Source organism: Schistocerca serialis, chromosome 5 (assembly GCF_023864345.2).
Source record: "Schistocerca serialis cubense isolate TAMUIC-IGC-003099 chromosome 5, iqSchSeri2.2, whole genome shotgun sequence".
NCBI lineage: Eukaryota > Metazoa > Arthropoda > Insecta > Orthoptera > Acrididae > Schistocerca > Schistocerca serialis.
Window position 1 is genome coordinate 135,143,883 of NC_064642.1, and position 21,521 is coordinate 135,165,403.

Genomic DNA, 21,521 nt, shown 5'->3' on the forward strand with positions numbered 1-21,521 from the left:
AGAACACCCAGAAGTACACTATTAATCAATCACACCGACGAAACCTGAGAGATCACAGTTTAAGTAAGAATTTAAGTACTGAGACTTACTCCAATGTTGTGCAAAAGGAAACCTGCCTGAGATGTAGAAGTTTGAGAAACATACTTAGACAGGCAGTTATTGAGTCTGTCTGGTTGGAATATTGGAGGTTTAAGAGACAAAAAATTCTGATATGCAAACTGTAGAAAATTTTAAGATTGATGAGTAAGGAGTGTAATTCCACACATATTTTTATTAATATAAAATTGCAACACTACTGAAGAAGGACAAGACAGTCAGAACCTATCGCGTTCTCACAAAAACTAAATGTTTTAAAATTCTTTCTTGTAATTATTTGTGACAAATTAACATGCTTAAAAATCCATAAGGCAAGAGACAACAATAAAGACAAGTAATTCACTCAGGGAAACAGTCCATGAAAAGAAATCACATTTTAGTGTGTCAAAAGGCAACAGATAATAGAATTGGCCATATTATGAAAAAGAAAATGTAATATGGCCAAGCTCAAACAGTATGTGTTTGCCCATGACACAACCCTTAAGGTATGGAATTCTGGAGAATGATTGGCCCATTGAATATTAATGCAGAAGACACAATACATGTATGCTATGCTTAAGCAAAATTTTTAGCTAAACAGGAGCCTGGTGAGGTGAAAATACACAACAGAATCATCAATATGGCTTAACAATAGACTGACAAACAAAATACTGACATTATCTCTCACTTAAAACTTAATATAAAACCTACAATATTAGGAAAAGGATATATTGCTACTCACTACAAAGATGACCCGTTGAGCCGAAGACAAGCACAATGAAATGTCAGTTACACATAATAGCTTTTGGCCAAAGCCTTCTTCAGCAGAGAAGATAAAGGCTACGGCCAAAAGCTATAATGTGAAACAGTCTTTTCATTGCACCTATCTGCAACTCAATGGGTAATCTTTATGGTAAGTAGCAATTTATTCTTTTCCTAATACTCCTGATATTGCAGTCTGGAATTGCCATTAAGATAAAACATGTTCTTAATCCACAGAATCCTCAGACTGTAATCTGTACAGATGGGCAGAACTTAAATTGTAGCAATGGGAACTCATCAGTTGCTGTGTAAGAAATTCACTGTGTATTCACTTTTGTGCCAAACTATTATTCTGAGTTTTGTTGGTCCTCTATAGGAGCTGGTACATTGCTAACATTTATACTTGGTTAAGTGGTCAACATGAACTACAATCTTCTGATCTGGGAGTGGGAATTCAACATTGGCAGGTGATGTGAAACACAATATCTGGAGTGATCCATCTCAAAGCAATAAAAATTCCTGAGTTCCGCACAGTTTCATCGGAATTTGTTATGACATCACAAAATCTCCTACTTGGTATAGTGACATGATAACATTCTTTCGACTATAGAGCTGTTGCCATCTTGTTATGGTTGCATTGGTCTCCTGGACTCTTCCAAACACACTTTTCTCTTGTAGCCAGGTGCTTCACGTTGCTTGAATTTATTTCATCCAGCAATCATCTATATTTTTCTTTCATTGTGGCCATCAAAAATGGCTTGCAGTGCATGCTTACAGCCACTTTTCCCCTTACGACACATCCATAAGCTGTCACATCACTGTTGCAATATGTACTTGTGGATAGTCTTTGGAGCTAGCATCCATTCTCCAAGAAGCATTTTCTTATATAAAATGTCTACTCTTTTAATAAAATCCAGCCAGGTAGACAGTTTCTTACACTTGGCATCAGATTCTTGTGCCTTTCTTAGCTCGACAATAAGCAGTCATGTATGGGCAGTGTGGTGATTCCAGTCCTAACAATGATATGGTAGAGGATAGAAATTACTAACAAGCGATTTGCTATCAAAAACTTTAATGTAACACAGAAGTGTAATACAGTTGACCAACTTTTAATGGCATGCAGACACAAAGGCAAAGAGAGCAGAATTAAAGATCATAACGTCAAATATGAATGACAGTGTTCCAATAGTTGGTGATTGCAACAGTAGAGTCTTAATTTTCCTACTCAAGGCATCTGCATTCTGATTTACCTTACCAGATGTGTGTTTGACAATGTAGTCATATTCACTAAGCTTTGCAGTCCACCTAACAAGTCTGCTGCTGGGTTCTTTTAAACTTAATAGCCACTGTAAAACAGAATGGTTGGTAATTAACATAACTGTCATCCACACAGGTAACACTGAAAGTAATGACTGCCAGAAGTTCCTTTTCTGCAGTGCTATGGATTTGATCAGCTTGATTCAGCTAACATGATGTGTAACCAATTGGATTTTCTTTGCCGTCATATTTAATTCTTTATACAGCTTACTATGAAGTTGCTAGCCTCACACAACAAAATAAAAAGGTCGCTCAAAATCTATATATGCCAAGACAGGTGAACTTGTAAGAATTTCCTTTAATTTTAACATGCCACTCTTGCAGACCACTGACTAGACAAAAGGAGTTTCTTTCTTTAATAATTTTGTGAGACGTTTGTGGTGGCTGCATAATTCTCCATGAAACGTCAATAATAATTGTCTGATCAAAGAAACAATTGCAATTCTTTACATTTCTTAGCACTTTAAAATCTTCTACTGTGTCTATTAATCATGGGTCTGCTCTTTGGTCTCCTGAAATTATATGGACTATACAGTGCTCTTGTGATTGCACAAAACTGCACTTCAGTAATTTAAAACTTAGCTTAACACCACTCACACATGTTAGCATGTTTCTCAATTGCACTGCAAGCTCTCTCATCATTTTTGAATATATAATTAAGTCATTCAGGTATACAAGACACATGGTTGATGTTAAACCCCATAAAAGCAAATCAGCAAAACACTGCAACATGGCAGGAACATTTCAGAGGTTGAAGGCCATCCTTAGATGTTTGTAATGCATTTGGCTGGGTGATCCAAAGTGCCATCGATCCTTGGAAGGAGACAGATATCCAGGGTCTTGACCTATTGATCTTTATAATGTGTATGCAAAAGTGATAAGTCATTTGTCTCTTTCTGGTTTTCTTGTGGACTATCACTACAGGAGAAGCCCAGAAGGAAAGTTGGAAAACTTTGTTCCAACAAATCTACAATATTTTTCTCTAGTATGGGCTGCAAAGCATAAGATATGTGATATGGCTTCTGAGCTGTAGGATTAACCTCACCCATCAGAATCTCATGGTATGTTACGGAGGTTGCTGGAAGTAATTTCCATCCTCCTATGTCCCAGATTCAGCTAGAACAAGGTGCAATGCATCCTGACCTGCCTTACACAGGAATCTCATGGTATGTTAAGGAGGTTGCCAGAAGTAATTTCCTTCCACCAACGTCCCAAATTCAGCTAGAATGAAGTATAATAAACCCTGACCTGCCTTACACAGGTGTTCATGTTTCTTTTAAATTTCTGCTTTATAAGTGGACTTTACGTAAACTGTTCTTCCAGGCTGTTAATTTTTCTGGTATTCTGTTATCTCATAAGCATTTACTCAATGCACTTTTGCGAATATGATATCCCAAGAAATTTTAATACCTCTGCTTCCATAATTATCTTTGCTTACTGACAAAGAGTACCCTCTTCTGGCACACTCATTCATGATAAACCAGGCTTTACATATATCTGCTTACCATCTAAAATTCATTCATTGTTAATGGACTGCCTAAGTGAATATCTACTCCTACAAAGTCTTTCTTCATCTCCATCCAAACAATTTTTTCCTCTACCACTCAATATTGTCTTGGATTTGTTTAACTTCAACATTATAGTACATGGTTAGTGGATTGCCAGAATGTGGTCATTTCTACACAACACCATCACATTGCCAAAATGGTGGACATTTCCGCATATTTGGATTTCCTACATTCAGAAGTTAAATATGCCTTGGAAATAATATGGGAAATCATTATCTAAGACGGCATTCATACTTCAACAACACTTCAAATGTAAACTGACACATCTATCTCTTTATTTCCAATTCCACATTATGTTAGCCTACTGAGTAAATCTTTTTTTCCCAATCCTCTCCATCTACAATGTGACAGTTTGGTTCTCAACAACTAGTAGATTTAATGAACAAAACACTTCTTTGTATTCCTGTGTCAGTTATAAGGCAGACAGTCTACCATTGGTTTTACTTGGCATAGTTATGTTTGCCATCTGAGTCCCACCTCTCTTACAGGATTCACTTTATGGTAGGGGAGCGACAGGTAATGGCAGAACTGCTCCCATTTGTGTTTTCTGTATTCATACTCATATACACATTCCCTCAAACATTTCACTAACCTATATAGTTAGCCAAGCAATGCAGTAAAGTTCGAAAATATGCTTTCTCAAGTGTGATCTTTCTACAGTAAGCACATGACAATTCCAAACATTCAGAAGCTCTGTGGCCTGCACATTTGCAGCAAGTGCAGCACACTTCAGCAATGAATGCATATCTAGTTTTTTTAACCCTGAGGGGAGGGAGAGGCAGGCGGGAGGAGGGGGGGAGGGGGGTAGGTTGGGCAAACTGCCACGCCCCCTCAGATAGAAATGTGAGGCATACCGGCTTTCACAGTGTGCTCAGCAAAACACACTTCACCTTAGCACCAACCTGTGGATCAGTCCACAAATGAATATATCCACACAGTAAACTTCTGCTTTTCTGAGACGTACCTTATTCATTTCATTACTTTCCTTCAGGACATAAGTGTGGCATGACATAGCTCTTATATGGTCAGAAAAGCTTTCTGAAATGTTTAAAGAATTTTGGAGTTAGGTTGGAAGGTTGTCTCTATAGCAGCTCCCCTATTCTCGCCTCCACAACTATCCACTAGTCCTTTTGCAACAACATCAAATACCTTGGCATTTCTCCACCCTCCTACCAAATTAACGAAAGTGAAAGCCTCTCCTCACAACTTACATCTGAGAGCTCCTACTAACACTTCGTGAACCCATGTGGATATTTTTCCTATGTCTGTCAAATTTTGTGAGAAGATGTGGATATTTTCACTTGGTTATCTATGAAGATATGAACTTGTGAACACAATGCACCATCAATTACAGGCCATGACAGAACATCCTGTGAGAATACCACAAATGAGGAAACAAGATTAGCTGCAGTCACAATGCTGCTTTGGGACATCACAATAAAAATGTCTCACTGAAGCGTTTTTGCAGGTCTCCATTCTCCATCCACAGTTGCTCCATCCTCACCTACAATTCTGAATCCATCACCAGCAGTCCTTGTGATCTGGTTGTTGATATCCATTTAAACTATATGCATCAAACCAAAAAGAAGTCTCTGACAACAGCTAACAGTGCTGTCTCTGGTGGCATTAGCCCCGACAGCATCCTCTCCCTAAAAGCACAGCTGATCAACTATTGGTGCAGCACACTGGGCCATGACAGGGCAGTGGCACCCAGTGTCAGTGCAGCACTGGGTCATCATACTCACAACATGACCTTGTGCAAAGGTGACAGAGTTGGTGGGCAAGGTCATACAGCCTATCGCTTGCGCAGCAGCAGCAATACTGGGAAGACTGACGCTGGTAGCCTGGACTGAATGACCTAAGCACTCATATGCTGCACTACCACACTGAATCAGATGCTCCAGGTGTTGGTTTAATATATCCACCCATGGCATAATGAAAACAGGGGGAATCAGGCATCCCATCCTGGTGTCAGATTTGAAAGCATTGTGGGCTTGTTACTGACATACACATTCTCAAAAAAGAATAAATTGTATTGATTTATTTTCTTATGGCGATCACATGATGAGAATTGCCAGGGGGCAGAAGAAAGTAAATCCAGTAGCCCCAGACCCATCTCCGAGGAGAAGTTTAGCAAAAAGACTCAGCCATTTAATGTCTGTTATGGGCAGCAACTCGGAACAAAAGAGAGTTCTGTTTTTCAGGCACTACTCCAAGAGCCCTCCATTTCATGAGTTACATGACCGTGCAGTGTGATTTGATTGACAGGTTGACTTTTCCAGCTGCATCAGTGGAAAGGCAACGGACTAAATAGGTGATCTTCTGTAAAATTTAAACAATAAAAATTTCTTACATTTGAGATCTGCTGACACATTGTACAGATGCTTAGTACAAAAGTGGTATCTATATTCTTGTCATAGTATGTGTAATAATGCAATAAAGTAGTTCTTCAAAAAGAACTGAGTAATACAAATAATTTATATTCATATTCCATAAAGATGGGAAGAAGAGATTATTTTTTACCCCTACTAATATGGACAGAGCACTGGAAAATATTGTTTGTAAATTTCATTTAGTTTTCTCTGTGCCAACTTCTGTAATTAAATCTTACATTAAAGGTAAAAATCTGTTTGTTACATTTTTACATTATGAAAACTGAAACAGCAACCAGTTTCTTTTTTTTTCAGATGGTAGGTCTACGTATGAAATACATGTGTGTTCATTTTAAAGACCTACCCCTTTATCGTAAGTAAAGTTTTGTGAATATGTTGCAAGCACTAGTAATCAGTTAACCAAATTCCATTTCAAAAATATTTCAGATGAAATGATTTGCAATTTTTTCAAAGCATCCACATTTATGTTATCACAAAATTTCAAAAAATTCTAAAAAAGTGTGCCGCAGCTTATGGGCTAAATTTGTGGTTTTGACATGGAATGACCCAATATACACATAATGCACATGAAAAATGATATCAGATCTTGTGATAGGAAAGCACTAGACAGGAATAATTCCAAGTTATTATCTTTAAAATTGTAGCACACCAAGGACAATTATACACATTTCAATTTGGAAATATGTGATGTATTTAAAGTCAGTAATACAACACAAGTACTTCAATTCAGAAAAGGAGTACTTACATACAACATTTGCAATGCATTCACCACTTAAATCACCAATCAGCAGTGGCACAGCATTTACATTTCCACTAAGAAGAACATCTTCTGGTCTGGAACTCAGGAATGCTGTCTCACTCTCAGGCTCTATTACACCCATAAAAACCAGTGTGTCAAAACGACGCTTGTCCTGTAACACGGAGAATGATGCATTTGGAAATTGTGAGCTTTGTGAGGTTCTGTAATAATTAGAACTGAAATACACATGTATAATAAAAATAATGATGGGCATTTATATCTACACCATAAGAGGTGTCCACATGTATTTGAGGGCAGCAATTCAAAGTAAATCACATACTTATAAATATTCTAATAAGAATTAAATATTCTTTGAGAGCAATTAATACAAGCAGTTGAACAAGAAAGAGAAGAGGCTTCAGATAAATGAAGGTTGGATCCCCTTGCTGTAGCTAACAAGTGATGCATGTACTAAGGGAAAATTACAGTGGTAATGACATGCAAAAGGCCCTCAGACATTGGCACAGCAAGTACAAACAACCTCCACTAACGAATTTGATTCATTCCTAGTATCGAAAATTGAGGGCAAATCTTTGATAATACTACCCATTGGTGCTGACAAAACATCAGAAAAATCAGTATACCAGCATCAGAAGAAGAAGTCGAGACAAGAGTCAATAGTCTAAATATCTTTATAAAAGTTCCCTTACAGTAACTGCACACCATGGATGATCCCTCCCAAAATTAATTTTTCTACCATGTGTTTTGGCAACTATTCTTCTAGACTTCAGCCACTGTTCCTCTACAAGCTCCTGTCCAGAGCAAAATGTTTCATGTTCTTCCTTGAAATATAAAACTATTTCCACTTCATGGCCTCTACAAGATTGTACTGATCACAATGAAAGATCTAAAGCAGTAGCTGTAAGACTTAAAATTATGACTTTGGTGTGAGGCTACATCACATGATATTATATATTATAAAAGACAGAAAATCATTATATTATTGAGCCTCTTTTTAATATTTTAATATAGATAAACTCTCAATAAAAATAGAAAACTTGATTATATGTATATATCTAAAAACACAGATGATGTGACTTACCAAACGAAAGTGCTGGCAGGTCGATAGACACACAAACAAACACAAACATACACACGAAATTCAAGCTTTCGCAACAAACTGTTGCCTCATCAGGAAAGAGGGAAGGAGAGGGAAAGACGAAAGGATGTGGGTTTTAAGGGAGAGGGTAAGGAGTCATTCCAATCCCGGGAGCGGAAAGACTTACCTTAGGGGGAAAAAAGGACAGGTATACACTTGCACACACACACACACACATATCCATCCGCACATACACAGACACAAGCAGACAAATGTGTGTCTAGATTCAAGGACTAGCTACTTGACAAGAAGTAGCACTCATTGTTTAAAGACCTCTATTCCTATAATATATAGGTGTATTTTGTTTTATGATACACTGTCGTGTCACATTAATGCAGTTACAGGGTGTTTGCTTTCAAATGTTTCATGCTGTACATGCTAACATCTGCAAGTCGGATTGAGCACAAAACATGATTCATCAGAAATGGGCACCTGTTGCCAGTCAGTGGATGTCCAATTGTGGTATTGGCATGCAAATTCCAGCTTTTGTCACCAATGAACAGCAGTCAGCAGGGATTCACAAACCAGACATCTGCTGTGGAGCATACACAACAATGTTTGCTGAATGGTCATTGAGGAGACATTATTGGTAGCCTTTGGTTCATTTGGGCAGTCAGTTAATCAACAGTTGCACACCTTTTCACCCATACACATCTCCGCAGGTGTTGTTGACCCCTGTCATATATGGTACTTGCACCACAGCTGCCTCAGTGCCGGTTCTGGATAGTGCCATTTTGTCATACGTGGTTTTCTTTAACCTTGGTGGCATGCAAATAGTTTACAAACTTGGCCAGTTTGGAAACACTTCAACGCTTGCCCTGCAAGTCAATGATCACACCCTTTTGGACATCAGATAAGTCACTCCATTTCCACATTACAACTACTGCACTGTTTTCCTCACCATCCAACACACTTTATATACCCAATGTGTCTGGGTTTTGTAAATATCAGTTTCATCACATACATACTAAGTTAGGAAATGGAGATGTAATATAAATGAGGAAGCAGCAGCTTTTTCCAAAACAGGTAGTTTTCTGTTAACTTCACAATGTTCAATTAAAACCAAACAAGCAGCAATAGATTACAGAAATTTAATGGTACTTAGTAATTTTTAATATAGTTTATAACAGCTGCTTAGTTTTATTATTCCTTGTCTTGTTCCTATCCCTGAAGACTGTCTTTCATTAGAGGTTCTATACAAAATGATGGCTACGTGAGTGAATGTATGAACAATACTTTGGGAGCATACTTGTCAGCTGAGTTACAAAATTAGGATACAGAATTGTTGGCCAATACTTCCCACCAGGAATCAAAATTTCTGCACTACTGATAGACACATACAAATGTACATGCACTATCATAGATTTTGGAATTAATAGCTCTTTCCTTGTGGGGGACAGAGGAATACATTGGTGGAAGTTAAAAAGAAGGGCAGGTCACTCAGATTCCAGGAATAGAGGGCCCCAACTGTTGTGAGGACAAGTGGACAAGTGGAGAAAGAGTCGCTTGGGAAGAGGGGGGGGGGGGGGGGGGGGGGGGGAGGGCGGACAAAGCAAAAAGATAATGAAGAAAAGAGTGAGACACAATAAATTAAAAAATGATATATAATGAAAAGCTGATGACAGTGAAAGAAGAGAGAGGACAATGTGTTAACATATGTTAAACCAGATAGGATGTCGGGATGCAGTGATGTGCTGATGAATAGGTTCCCATTGCCAGAGTTCAGAGAATCTAGTATCAGATAGGAAGATCCATGTAATCAATATTTGTAGCAGGAACTCAGGTCCCTTGAGTCACACTGTAAAGCATGATCAGCAAGTGGGTATTGAGTGTCTCCAAAGTTCTTCTCGACCCATTCATTGTGCATCTTTTACAAAAAAGTATAGCCATGTTTAAAGGTGAGTTTACACTGATCAAATTTTTCAGCACTATGTGGCCACAATCACATTGCTATCAACACTAGTGAAAGTGGCTGCAATACATGGCTATACTGAAGTACAGTCAGACAACATTGCTGATGCAGCACGCTGTTCCAGGTAGTTACCAAAATATTTGCGCAACCAGGCCACATCTACAACTGTCCTTGTCTGTAAATGCTTCCCTCTCACTCTCAGCTTTAATTAATCTTTCTCATGCTGACAATACTGCAGTGTCCAGTTATGTAATTAGAGCAGTCAAATAACGTAATTTCCGTTCAGTCTGAATGATGTTGCACAGTTGATTTGTTAATTGTCGACTGGAATGTAGAAGTGGGCAAATGGGACAACCGTGAATTCCATAAATATAATACACACATCTACAATCAGCACTGTCAAACACAAAAGGTAATACATGAAAAGGCCAAAATCTGAAAAAGACATTGTCACTGCTACCAACATAATAGCGAATTTTCAGTAGTGCATCATAATTGCATTCCACATAGTTTCTTATGGCTTCTAAACTTGTTCTGAAATTTCATTACATGTGTTTCCATGTTCATTGTCACTAACTTGGGAAATGTCTTTTTTTATTGTGTCTTTGTACATATTACTTTTCATGTCCAGTGACTCTGATTGTAGATGTATCACACATTTATGAAATTCATGGTTTATCACTGTACTGGTGCACCAAATTTAAATATTAACATAAATAACTGATATTATTTCAGATCTACTCAACAAGTGGCGGCAGAACACACACACAAAGGAAAGTTCCAATCAGGAAGGCTTTTGGAGCCAGGGGCTCCTTCTTCAGTCAGAAGGGTTGATGAGGAAGGAAGAAGGGTGATGGAAAAGTACTGGAGAGATCTAGGAAAAGGGGGACATTTGGGAAAATCACACAGAACATCAGTCAGGGAAGGCTTACTGCACAGGATGAGAAGAAAAGATTAATTGTTGGGGACTGCATCAGACGAAATTTGAAAACCTGAGAGCTTAAAGGTGGAAGACATAGTAATATGCAAGACAGAGATTACTGCTTAAACATCATCCATGAGTTAATACGAGACTTGCAGGCCAAGGGTTGAAGTGTTTCCAAACTGGCCAAGTGACTGACAATGAACAGCTCATACAGATGTTGGTTACTTCCCTTGTCCATATAGTACTATCCTTAAGCTTCTAATTGCTTATGAAATCCATGTGTTTTCAGAGGGAAAATATCTGTATATTTCTAAGAAATTGAGAGATGATAATGTGTTCACATTTTCATTAGAACTTCAAACAATAGAAAATCCAGGATGGAATAATGATAATATTATGAAAAGCATAGTTGCTACTCACCACATTGTGGAGATGCTGAGTCACAGATAGGTGCAACAAAAAGACTGTCAAAAAAAGCTTTCTGCCACAGAGGCCTTCATCAGAACAGACAACATACACACAGACAAACACAAATCACACACACATGACCATAGTCTCTGGCAGTCTGGCCTTGGCAATCATAATTCTCCTTCCTAAATATATGTGTTTCTCTTAAATTGTGTTTAATGAATTGTGTCTCAATATGTCTAGTTGTTTAGTATTATTTCAGTAACATTTCACTCATTATATATGCCCATAAATGCAATCAAATTTCCTATTTTTATTGAGAGTTTATTTATATTAAAATATTAAAAAGAGACTTAATTATATCATGATCTTCTGTCCTATATAATATATATCATTATTTGATGTAGCCTCAGAACAAAGAGATAATTTTAAGTCTTACAGCTACTGCTTTAAGATCTCTCATTGTGATCAGAACCATCTTATAGAGGCCATCTTGGCAAAAGTGTTATATCTCAAGGAAGAACATCTTTGGAATCTCTGGATTTGGACAGAATTTGGCACAATATCCCTCAGGAGCACATCCAACGGCTCTGTCGATCAATGCCAAGCCAAGTAACTGCTTACATAAGGGCCAGAGGTGGCCCAAGTTGTTATTGACTTGCTCAAGTTGCAAAGATCTTTCTCTTGAATAAATCATCTAATTCTTCTGTAATTGTAAACTTTTGTTTGTCTGTGCATATACATCACATCTACCAATTTCTGTCCCATTCAGATAATTCCTTCATGATGCGTATTTCCTTTTTTTTTTTTTTAATCTGATGATACTCAATGATTCATCACAAACATCAAGAGGGAATATAGATAAGTTTACAAGATTTCAAACATATTACAGCACAGATTTTGTTCGGGGAGATGGTTTACAACAGCAATAGTTATCTACAACTCTGTCCTGACTGAGGAATCACAGTTATTTTTCCATCTTTCATCAAATGTGCATCTTTCACTTTCTTATTCACTTCAATGTCAGTTTTCCCCCCTCATAAAGTAACTGTGTATAATATTTTAATATCTTGAGATTCAACAAAACATCTGCTTTTTTATTCTCTCTCTCTCTCTCTCTCTCTCTCTCTCTCTCTCTCTCTCTCTCTCTCTCTTTCTCCTCTCTCTCTCTCATTCACTCACACACACAGACACACACACACACACACACATACCCACACACATACACTGTAGTGCCTCGAGAATTTCAGAGTAAATTCTAGAGACACTCATATTTCACCGTCTCGAACATACAATATTTTAAGAATGAGTCTGTGAAAGTGGAAATGTGTCTACTGCACCACAGTTTATGTGTGTGCAGGATGGGCAAGTGTTATGAGAAGACTAAAGTTGTGGCAATCTATCAGCGCTGACAAAGTGGTGGCCGCGCACACCTTGGAAGCCATATGTCCAGTACAAGGAGTAATCAAGGGCTACTCTTTGGGAACAAACGAAACGGATTTTATATAGAGACTTACATACTCTGTTGTTTGACTTGCTTGGAGCAAGAACTGTTTTGATGAGTGTTGTTAAAACCAAAAGAGACTGTAATGGTATATGTTAAGTACTAAGTTCTCTCTGCATCTACACACACACTCCACAAGCCACTGTACAACTCATGGCAGAGAGTTCAGAAACATACCTCTTCAGAAAGAGCTCGCTGATCATCTTGCACTAGTTCAGCTCCGCTCAGTGAGTTCAAGAAATCTAGTAAATCCTCTGAGGAGTCACTCCCAGTGTAGCCAAGCGCCCTTGCAAAGCGGAATGCTCGATCCCGTGCAGGTGCTGCTATTGCACGTGGATTTAATATGCAGCCACTCATTGCAATGGCTCGCTGAAACAGCCCTATGAAAAAGATGATATCTGTAGACTGAAACCATCTAATGAACATACACCAAACAGTACAGCCCACAAGTAAAAGTAACCATAGATTTAACATAAAATCTTCTTCATGAATACCTCATCAATTCACAGAAAATTCAGCACAATATATCATTTGCTTTCATACATATCATTTAACAACCCTATGACACAGGAAAGACTCTATGGATACTTTAAGGTAACAAGATTTGGAAATAATGTCACTTGTAACAAGCAACACTTATTAAAAAGTCACTTGTTACTTATTGTTACATATTAAAAAGTGTAGCTCTTTCTTTTTGTAAAACACCATGGCTTAATTAGTATCTCTCAAAAGATAGGAAACAAATTGTGACTCAGAAAAACCTGGAAGAAAACATAATCTGCATGTTATAATTAATTAATTTTTGTAAGATTTGTCATTACTAGGTGAAGGAGATATGGTGATTTGAATTATTTGTAAAAAATTCTAATAGTGCTCAATTCAATAACAAATAAAATCATGAATTGCTGATTACCAGCTTTGGTTGATTAATAATCATCTTCAGGTCATGCTTATTTACTAAATAATCAGTACCTATGTACAATGTTGGCAACAACACCATCATAAATGTAAATGTCAAGTGACCAGGGCCTTCCGTTGGGTAGACCATTCACTGGGTGCAAGTCTTTCGATTTGACGCCACTTGCACATCAGTAGGGACAAAATGATGATGATAAGGAAAACACAACACCCAGTCCCTGAGCGGAGAAAATCTCCGACCCAGCCAAGAATCAAATCCAGGCCCTTAGGATTGACATTCTGTCATGCTGACCACTCAGCTACCAGGGCGAACAACACCATCATTACCAAGTATAACTCAGATCGTGTTTTCTAATAAATCTGTAATTAAGTACAATGTCAGCCGTATCAGTATTATTAATTGTAGTATGATCAAGACTATTATAATTTTTAACAATTAATGAATCTGTTAATGTGTTGAGAGATCGTTGTAATAACAGCAGACTCACACAGCCTGGAGATGAAGTAAATAAATGTACATCAGTTCTCCCAAGAGGGTCCACAAATCCATCTATTGCAGATAACTTCAAGATATTCTGACTGTGCAATCCATCATCAATTAGACCATTCAGTAACCAGTGCCAGTTTTGCATATCATAAATTGAGTTAAAAAACCATATCAAGAGAATAGGATACAAAAAGTTCCTTGTGTTCACCCTACATAGATGATTTTCCAATACCACTGACTGTCAGTGACAAATCTGTAGACATTATATCAGATTGTATCAGCACATGTTGCAATGAGTTGCAGATGTGTTGACAAAATATGCTAATAGGCACACACTTACAAATGGCTCTCCTTTATATTTCATACATATTGTTAAAACAAACAATGGAAAATCCAGGATGGGATGTAACAATGTATGTAACACATACTGTTAGTGACACATTTGAGAAAAATGGCGTGAAATAAATATATTAGGCAGATTTTTAAATAGATCATATCACATGTGGTAACCCATGCTCCATAAAAGTCTCTAGAGGGAATAGGGGGTGTTTGGTGTAAGTCACATTCCAGATTATGATTTTTAAGAATTACACTCGAACATAATATTCTTTTTACAAGTAAAATATTCCACTTAGCTTTTAAATGATTGATAACACCTGAAGTGTTTGGTTGTAAGCTCAATTTGTAGCTATAAGAAGCAAGAAAATAACAAACATAATACTGATTCTAAAAGGGTTGCTCAAGGTAGACTAGCACTTTCTCAGATAAGTATGTAAGGAGTTTGTAAGGCACAATGAGACAGGAAGACTGTACGGAAGTGCTTTGTAAGTACAATGTGGGGGCAGTTATTACGCAATTGTTTAAACTCATGACAGAAATTTGTGGTTGTTGCAACTATGTAATAGCTATGTATCTATACCAATAATTTCTAGATGCTATAGATGTAGTTCTCAAGAAATCACTGTATCAAACTCAATAAAATTTTCAGAAAGAAGAAAGGAGTTTAAAATATCACCCTATGTAAGTTCTCAGAGAGCAGTAGAATAGATACTAATAGGGGAACAAATATTCATTTAAAGCTTGTGATTAATATGCATGGCATTGCATAGAAGGTGAATATCAGGTTTGTCAATATAACCACTTTCACATCACTCAGTAGCATTATGTAATTCACCCAAGCTTCATAATAAACATCCCAGATTCAGTAAAATTCCTGAAGTTGCTTTTTCTTTAATATTTTAGTTTAGTTCATTTACTGGTTCATGATACCTGTAATAGCATTGCATACTGCAAGTACTGAACACATCACTACAATGTAATTACATTTTAAGTGTTAAAAGAAATTCCTTAAATTAATGTATGTATGAAACCTCCAACATAATACATAATTTTTACAATATACAGCAGCACTCAACCACAATTTGATATTGGCTTACTTTATTGAAAAAACCAGTTACTGGTTTTGAAGTCATGAAATGATCATCAGACAGAATGCATATTTTTATCAAACTGACAGTACATCAATCTACAGGCAAGTTGCACTACTTTAAATGTGAACATTTTAGGTTAGGCTTTACCGTGGCTGTTATTGACATTAAATGAAACAACAAGTTTACTGTTACCAGTCACCGTTTAATAAAGCTTTATAAGATTGGCTAGTTTTATCTTCTGTGTAGCTTTCATTTTCTGTACGATGAACTCGGTGTGCTCTTTGATTTTTTTGGTTATTGAGTCGTATTCTAATCTATGAAGCAACTTTCCCAACTGTAATTCTGCAATATAAAGCTGTGTGTTGAACATTTGTTTTTAATATAAAGTTCTTTCAGTTCATTATTAACCCAGAGTTTTCGTGCGTTTTCCAGTGATTTCTTTGCAGTTGTCGTGTTTGTTTTGATGTCAATCTTGACATAATTTGGAATGACGTTATTCTTGAGACAATTCCTATTGAAGTGTATGTATTGTGTCATCATTGCGACCTTTTCTGCACTGTTTTTGTACTTGAAAATGTCCTTGATCGCCTGACTGGACACATTAACTTTAAATGTGAACATTTTAGGTTAGGCTTTACCATGACTGTTATTGACATTAAATGAAACAAGTTTACTGTTACCAGTCACCAGTTACCAGTCACTGTCTAAAAGAGCTTCAGTTTTTCTTTTTCATATTGAACAGTGACTGGTAACAGTAAACTTGTTTCATTTAAAGTTGCACTACAATGAACACATACTAATAGTTTCAAAATGTGATAACAATGGCTGCACTATAAACTCATGTTAGGATACAGCTTTCATGAAATGATCACTCAGGCAAAAATAAATTTTAATCAGCCTTCGAACTGTTTCGTATCCTAATAGAGTGGCACTTACACCCAACTTCCTCAGTTATTCCATTCTCTGTTACACCTACAATTTTTGCTCTCTGCAGCTCCCTTTAGTACTATGTAAGTAATTCACTAGTGTCTTAATATACTTTCTATCACCCTGACTCTCCTTATGTGAAGTGTCTTATGCACATTCTCTCCCCTCATAAGTCTGCAGAGAATCATCTCATTGCATATCAGTCAACTTAATATTCGGCATCCTTCTGTGACCCCGTATCTCAAATTATTCTCTTCTTTTCTGGTTTTCCTACAGTCAGTGATTCACTTCCACAAAATGCTGTGCTCCAGACACACAGTCTCACAAATTTATTTCTCAAGTTAATATCTACGTTTGGCATTAACAGATTTCCTCTGGCAATGAATGCTTTATTCACCTGTCTGTGACTTACATCCTCTGTACTTTGTTCACCATGCTTAATTTTGCCTACAAGGTAGTAGAACTGCTTTGATGTTAAAATTAGCAATAATGTCATTTCCACTGCTCGTCATTAGTTTCATATTTATTTGTTTTCCTGTGTTTTCCTGTGTTCAGTACAGTATTTACTAAATATAACAGGTCATGTTATTCTTCTTCACTTTCACAGAAAATAACATGTCAGCTAATCTTATCAATGATATCCTTTCATTCTAAATTTCAGTTTCATTTCTGAACCTTTATTTTGTTTCATTCAGTTTTTCTTTGATATAAGGATTGAACATTATTGGAGAGACACTGCATCCTTGCATTTGCCCTCTTCATATATGAGTGCTGATCTTTTAACTTATACTCTTACAGTTTCCTCTTGGTTTTTTGTGTATATTGTATTGTGTACCATTTTACCTGTCTTTCTCTAAAGTGCATGCAAAATTTTTGAGGATTTCAAAAATCTTTTACCACTTTAAAGAGTCAAACATTTCTTCTAGGTAGACAAATACCACGTAATGTCTTTGCGTTTTCTCAAATCTTGCATCTATTATCAACTGTAATGTCATAACTGGTACCTTTACCTGTTGTAAAACCAAAATGGTCACCATCTAAAAGAGCTTCAGTTTTTCATTTTCATTCTTCTGCTACTATTTTGGTAAACAACATACATGAATTGTCAAGTGAATTGTATGATAGTTTTTGCATTTATCTGTTGTTTCTATCTTCAGGATCATGTGAATGATATTCATTCTAAAATCTGATGGTATATCACCAGTTTCATAGATTTTATGCTCTAACTTGAATAATTATTTCATTATCATTTCCCACAGTGATTTTAGAAACTCTATAGGAATGATATCTGGTATTTCTGACTTATTTCATTGCACTTCTTCCAAAGCACTGTCGAACTCTAGCTCGATTATTGGATAGCCTTGTTCAGAAAATTATTTTGTTTTGTTCTTTCAATTATCAATTGAATTTCTTGTTACTCTTAGCTTTATTGTCATTACCTTTCTTATACCTATAACTGCTTTGTCCAATTTCTGACCACCCATTTTAGAGACGTCCATTCACACCTCAGCTGAATTACTTACTGTATGATTCATTATCGCATTATCAACAGGTTCAGAGAACTTGACAGCAGGTCATCATTCCTTAATACTTCAGTATTCTACTTCCTTGTACCTAGATTACCATTACAATTCTCTTAAGCTTTGATCCACTCTTCATCACTACCAAATTATGATCTGGATCTACATTCCACCACTAGATTTTAGTTTTGCAAATCAATTGTTCAAGACATCATGAAAACATTAGCTCACTTGAAAACAGTAACTCTTCTGGTTATGTGACATTTCAACTGAAGTACTAAACTCCTGCAATGACTTAACAATGCCCCTTCTGAGTTCTCTTTTTTATCAGTTGAAAAGGCAACATATATTTTTTGAAAGACTGAAGTACATAGTAGCAACATCAATTTTAAAAGTGGAGACAAGTTTGTGATCTCTAATTATGAACCCATCTCCCTCCTTCTAGCATCCTCAAAAATTTCAGAACACTGGATCACCTTTCTGACAATAACCTGAAAACAATAGCTTATTACAATTTCTGTAAAGACATCTTTACAGAGAAAGCATTACATGATGCCACAAAGTCAGCTCTGATTGTATGGGTTTCAGTTATGCTGGTCATAGAATTATCAACATCAACATCGATACTCTGCAAACCACCGTTATGTACATGGCAGAGGGTATGTGCCATTATACTAGTTGTTTAGAGTTCCTTCCTTTTCCATTCACATATGGAGTGTGGGTAGAATGATTGTTTGAATGCCTCTGTGTGTGCAGTAATTATACTAATCTTATCCTCACTACCCCTATGTGATGTAAACTATCATGAGAAAGCCTTCAAGAGTCTTCCAGTTCAGTTCCTTCAGTATCCCTGTGACACTCTCCAACAGATTAAACAAACCTGTGATCATTCATGCTGCCTTTCTCTGTATATGTTCAATAGCCCCTGTTAATCCTATTTGGTGTGGGTCCCACACACTTGAACAATAGTCTAGAATTGGTCATGCAAGTGATTTGTAAGCAATCCCCCTTTGCAGATTTATTGAACTTTGCCAGTATTCTACCAATAAACCAGAGTCTACCAGCTGCTTTGCACACAACTGGACCTATGTGGTCATTCCATCTCATATCCCTACGAAGTGTTACCCCCAGATATTTGAATGAGTTGACCAATTCCAACAGTGACTCACTGATATTATTGTCATAGAATACTACATTTTTTGTTTTTTGTTTTTTTGTTTTGTTTTGTTTTGTGAACTGCAAAATTTTACATTACTGAACATTTAGAGCAAGTTGCCAGTCTCTGCACCACATTGAACTCCTATCAGATTTAACTGAATAGTTGTACAGCTTCTTTCACATAGTACTTTGCTATAGATAATTGCATCATCTGCAAAAAAGCCTGATTTTACTATTAATATTATCTGCAAGGTCAATAATATACAATATGAACAGCAAGGTTCCCAACACACTTCCCTTGGGGCACACCCAAAGTTCCTTCTACATCTGACAATGACTCACCTAAAAGTCCTCAATCCAGTTACAAATTCACTTGATACACCATATGATAGTACTTTTGACAATCAAATACTTTTTGGAAATAAAGAAATACTACATCTACCTGTTTGCCTTGATCCAAAGCTTTCAGTACGTCATGTGAGAAAAATCCGAGTTGGGTCTCACATGACTGATGCTTTGGAAATCCATGCTGGTTGGCACTGAGTAGATCACTCTGTTCAAGTCACCTCATTATGTTTCAGCTCAGAATATGTTCTAAGATTTCACAACAAATTGATGTCAAGGATATTGGACGGTAGTTTTGTGGATCACTTCTACTAGCCTTCTTGTAGACAGGTGTGACCTGTGCCTTTTTCCAAGAACTGGGCACAGTTTTTGTTCAAGGGATCTACCACAGATTATAGTTGGAAGAGGAGGTAACTCAGCTGCAATTACAGTATAGAATCTGACTGGGATTCCATTGTTCAGTTTTAATGATTTCAGCTGTTTCTCAACACCACTGACACTGATACTTATTACATTCATCTTTTCAGTGGTACAAGAATTAAATAGGAGAAATTCTCCTGGGTTTTCCTTTGTAAAGGAACATTTGAAAACAGAGTTAGGCATTTCAACTTTTTCTTTGCTATCCTCAATTTCAGTTCCTGTCTCATGCACTAGGGAAAGGACACTAACTTTGGTGTCACTAAAAGCCTTTACATACAACCACAGTTTCTTTGGGTGCTGTGGAAGATCACTTGACAATATTCTGCTACAGTAGTCCCTGAAGGCTTCATGCATTGCTCTCTTGATGGCCAAGTGTGCTTCATTCAGCATCTCTCTATAGCCCTACACTTTGTTTCTTTAGAAGTTTCTTTATAGTGACTGTGTATTGTGGAGGTTCCCTAACATTATGAACTGTTCAACTGGGTACATATCCATCCAGTGCCTAGTCAACTATTCTTTTAAACTTGATCCAGAGTTCCTTTACATGCTTGTGCTCTGTGCTGAAAGTTTCAAGCTCCTCATTGAGATTCGACACCACTGATTCACTGATTTTTTATCTAGTTTACTGAACATATATACCTTTCTGCACGTTTTAGTTGTCCTTCGTACTCTGGTAATAATTGTTGCCACACCTGAAGTCATGGTCACTGATACCAGTGTGAATGTGGACATCCTCAAAGAGGTCACGTCTATTCATTGCCATTAGACCCAATATATTTCCATCACGAGCCGGGGTTCCTAACTATCTATTCTAGGTAGTTTTCAGAGAAGGTATTTAGTAAAGTTTCACAGGAAGTCTTATCACACCCACCACTAACAAAACTGTAATTTTCCCATTAATTTTTGGATGATTAAAGTCTTCGCTGATGATTACAGTATGATTATAGTATGACTGGTGAACATACGTACATGTGAATTGAGGTTGTCTCTAAAGTTTTGAGTTACATCAGGAGATGAGTCTGTGGGTGATCAAAAGATCCAATAATCATTTTATACCCATCCCCAATACTGAGTCTTGCCCAAACAGTCTCACATGCAGCTTCAATTTCTACCTCAGTAGATTTGAGTTTTTTGTCTACTGTGACAAATATGCCACCTCCATTTCCTATTTGCATATCCTTTCAACATAGACTTCAACTTTCCCCAAAAATTTCACTGATATCAATTTCAGGTTTCAGCCAGCTTTCTGTACCTAATATTATGTGAGCTTCACTGCTTTTCATGGCACTTTGCTGCAAATGCTTCAGCTGTTTACAATTAGGATTTTAATACTCTAACCTATGGGAGGCATTTCTTTCAATCTTACACTGATACTTCTGGGTTGCCAATAGCTATCGTTATCTGGATTGGATAGAGAGTTGCCTCATCCAAAAAAGTCTTGTGTGCACCCTACACACAGTCAGCTACCTGAATGGTAGCCTCTGATGTGTACTGCACACATGATTTATTTAGGGGAACCCTACAGTTCTCAACCCTATGGCACAAGTCCAGGAA

General features: G+C 37.0%; 1 protein-coding gene across 1 annotated transcript in view; it reads right to left on the reverse strand.

Annotated features, from left to right (window-relative positions):
- The window catches only part of LOC126481552 (cholinesterase 1-like), a 173,095-nt gene that overhangs the window by 67,624 nt on the left and 83,950 nt on the right, over positions 1–21,521 (reverse strand). Inside the window, exons 6-7 of the mRNA XM_050105390.1 lie at positions 12,940–13,142; positions 6,861–7,026 (exon numbers count right to left, since the gene is read on the reverse strand). Coding sequence (XP_049961347.1) covers positions 6,861–7,026; positions 12,940–13,142 — 369 coding nt within the window. The remainder of the gene's footprint in view (positions 1–6,860; positions 7,027–12,939; positions 13,143–21,521) is intronic.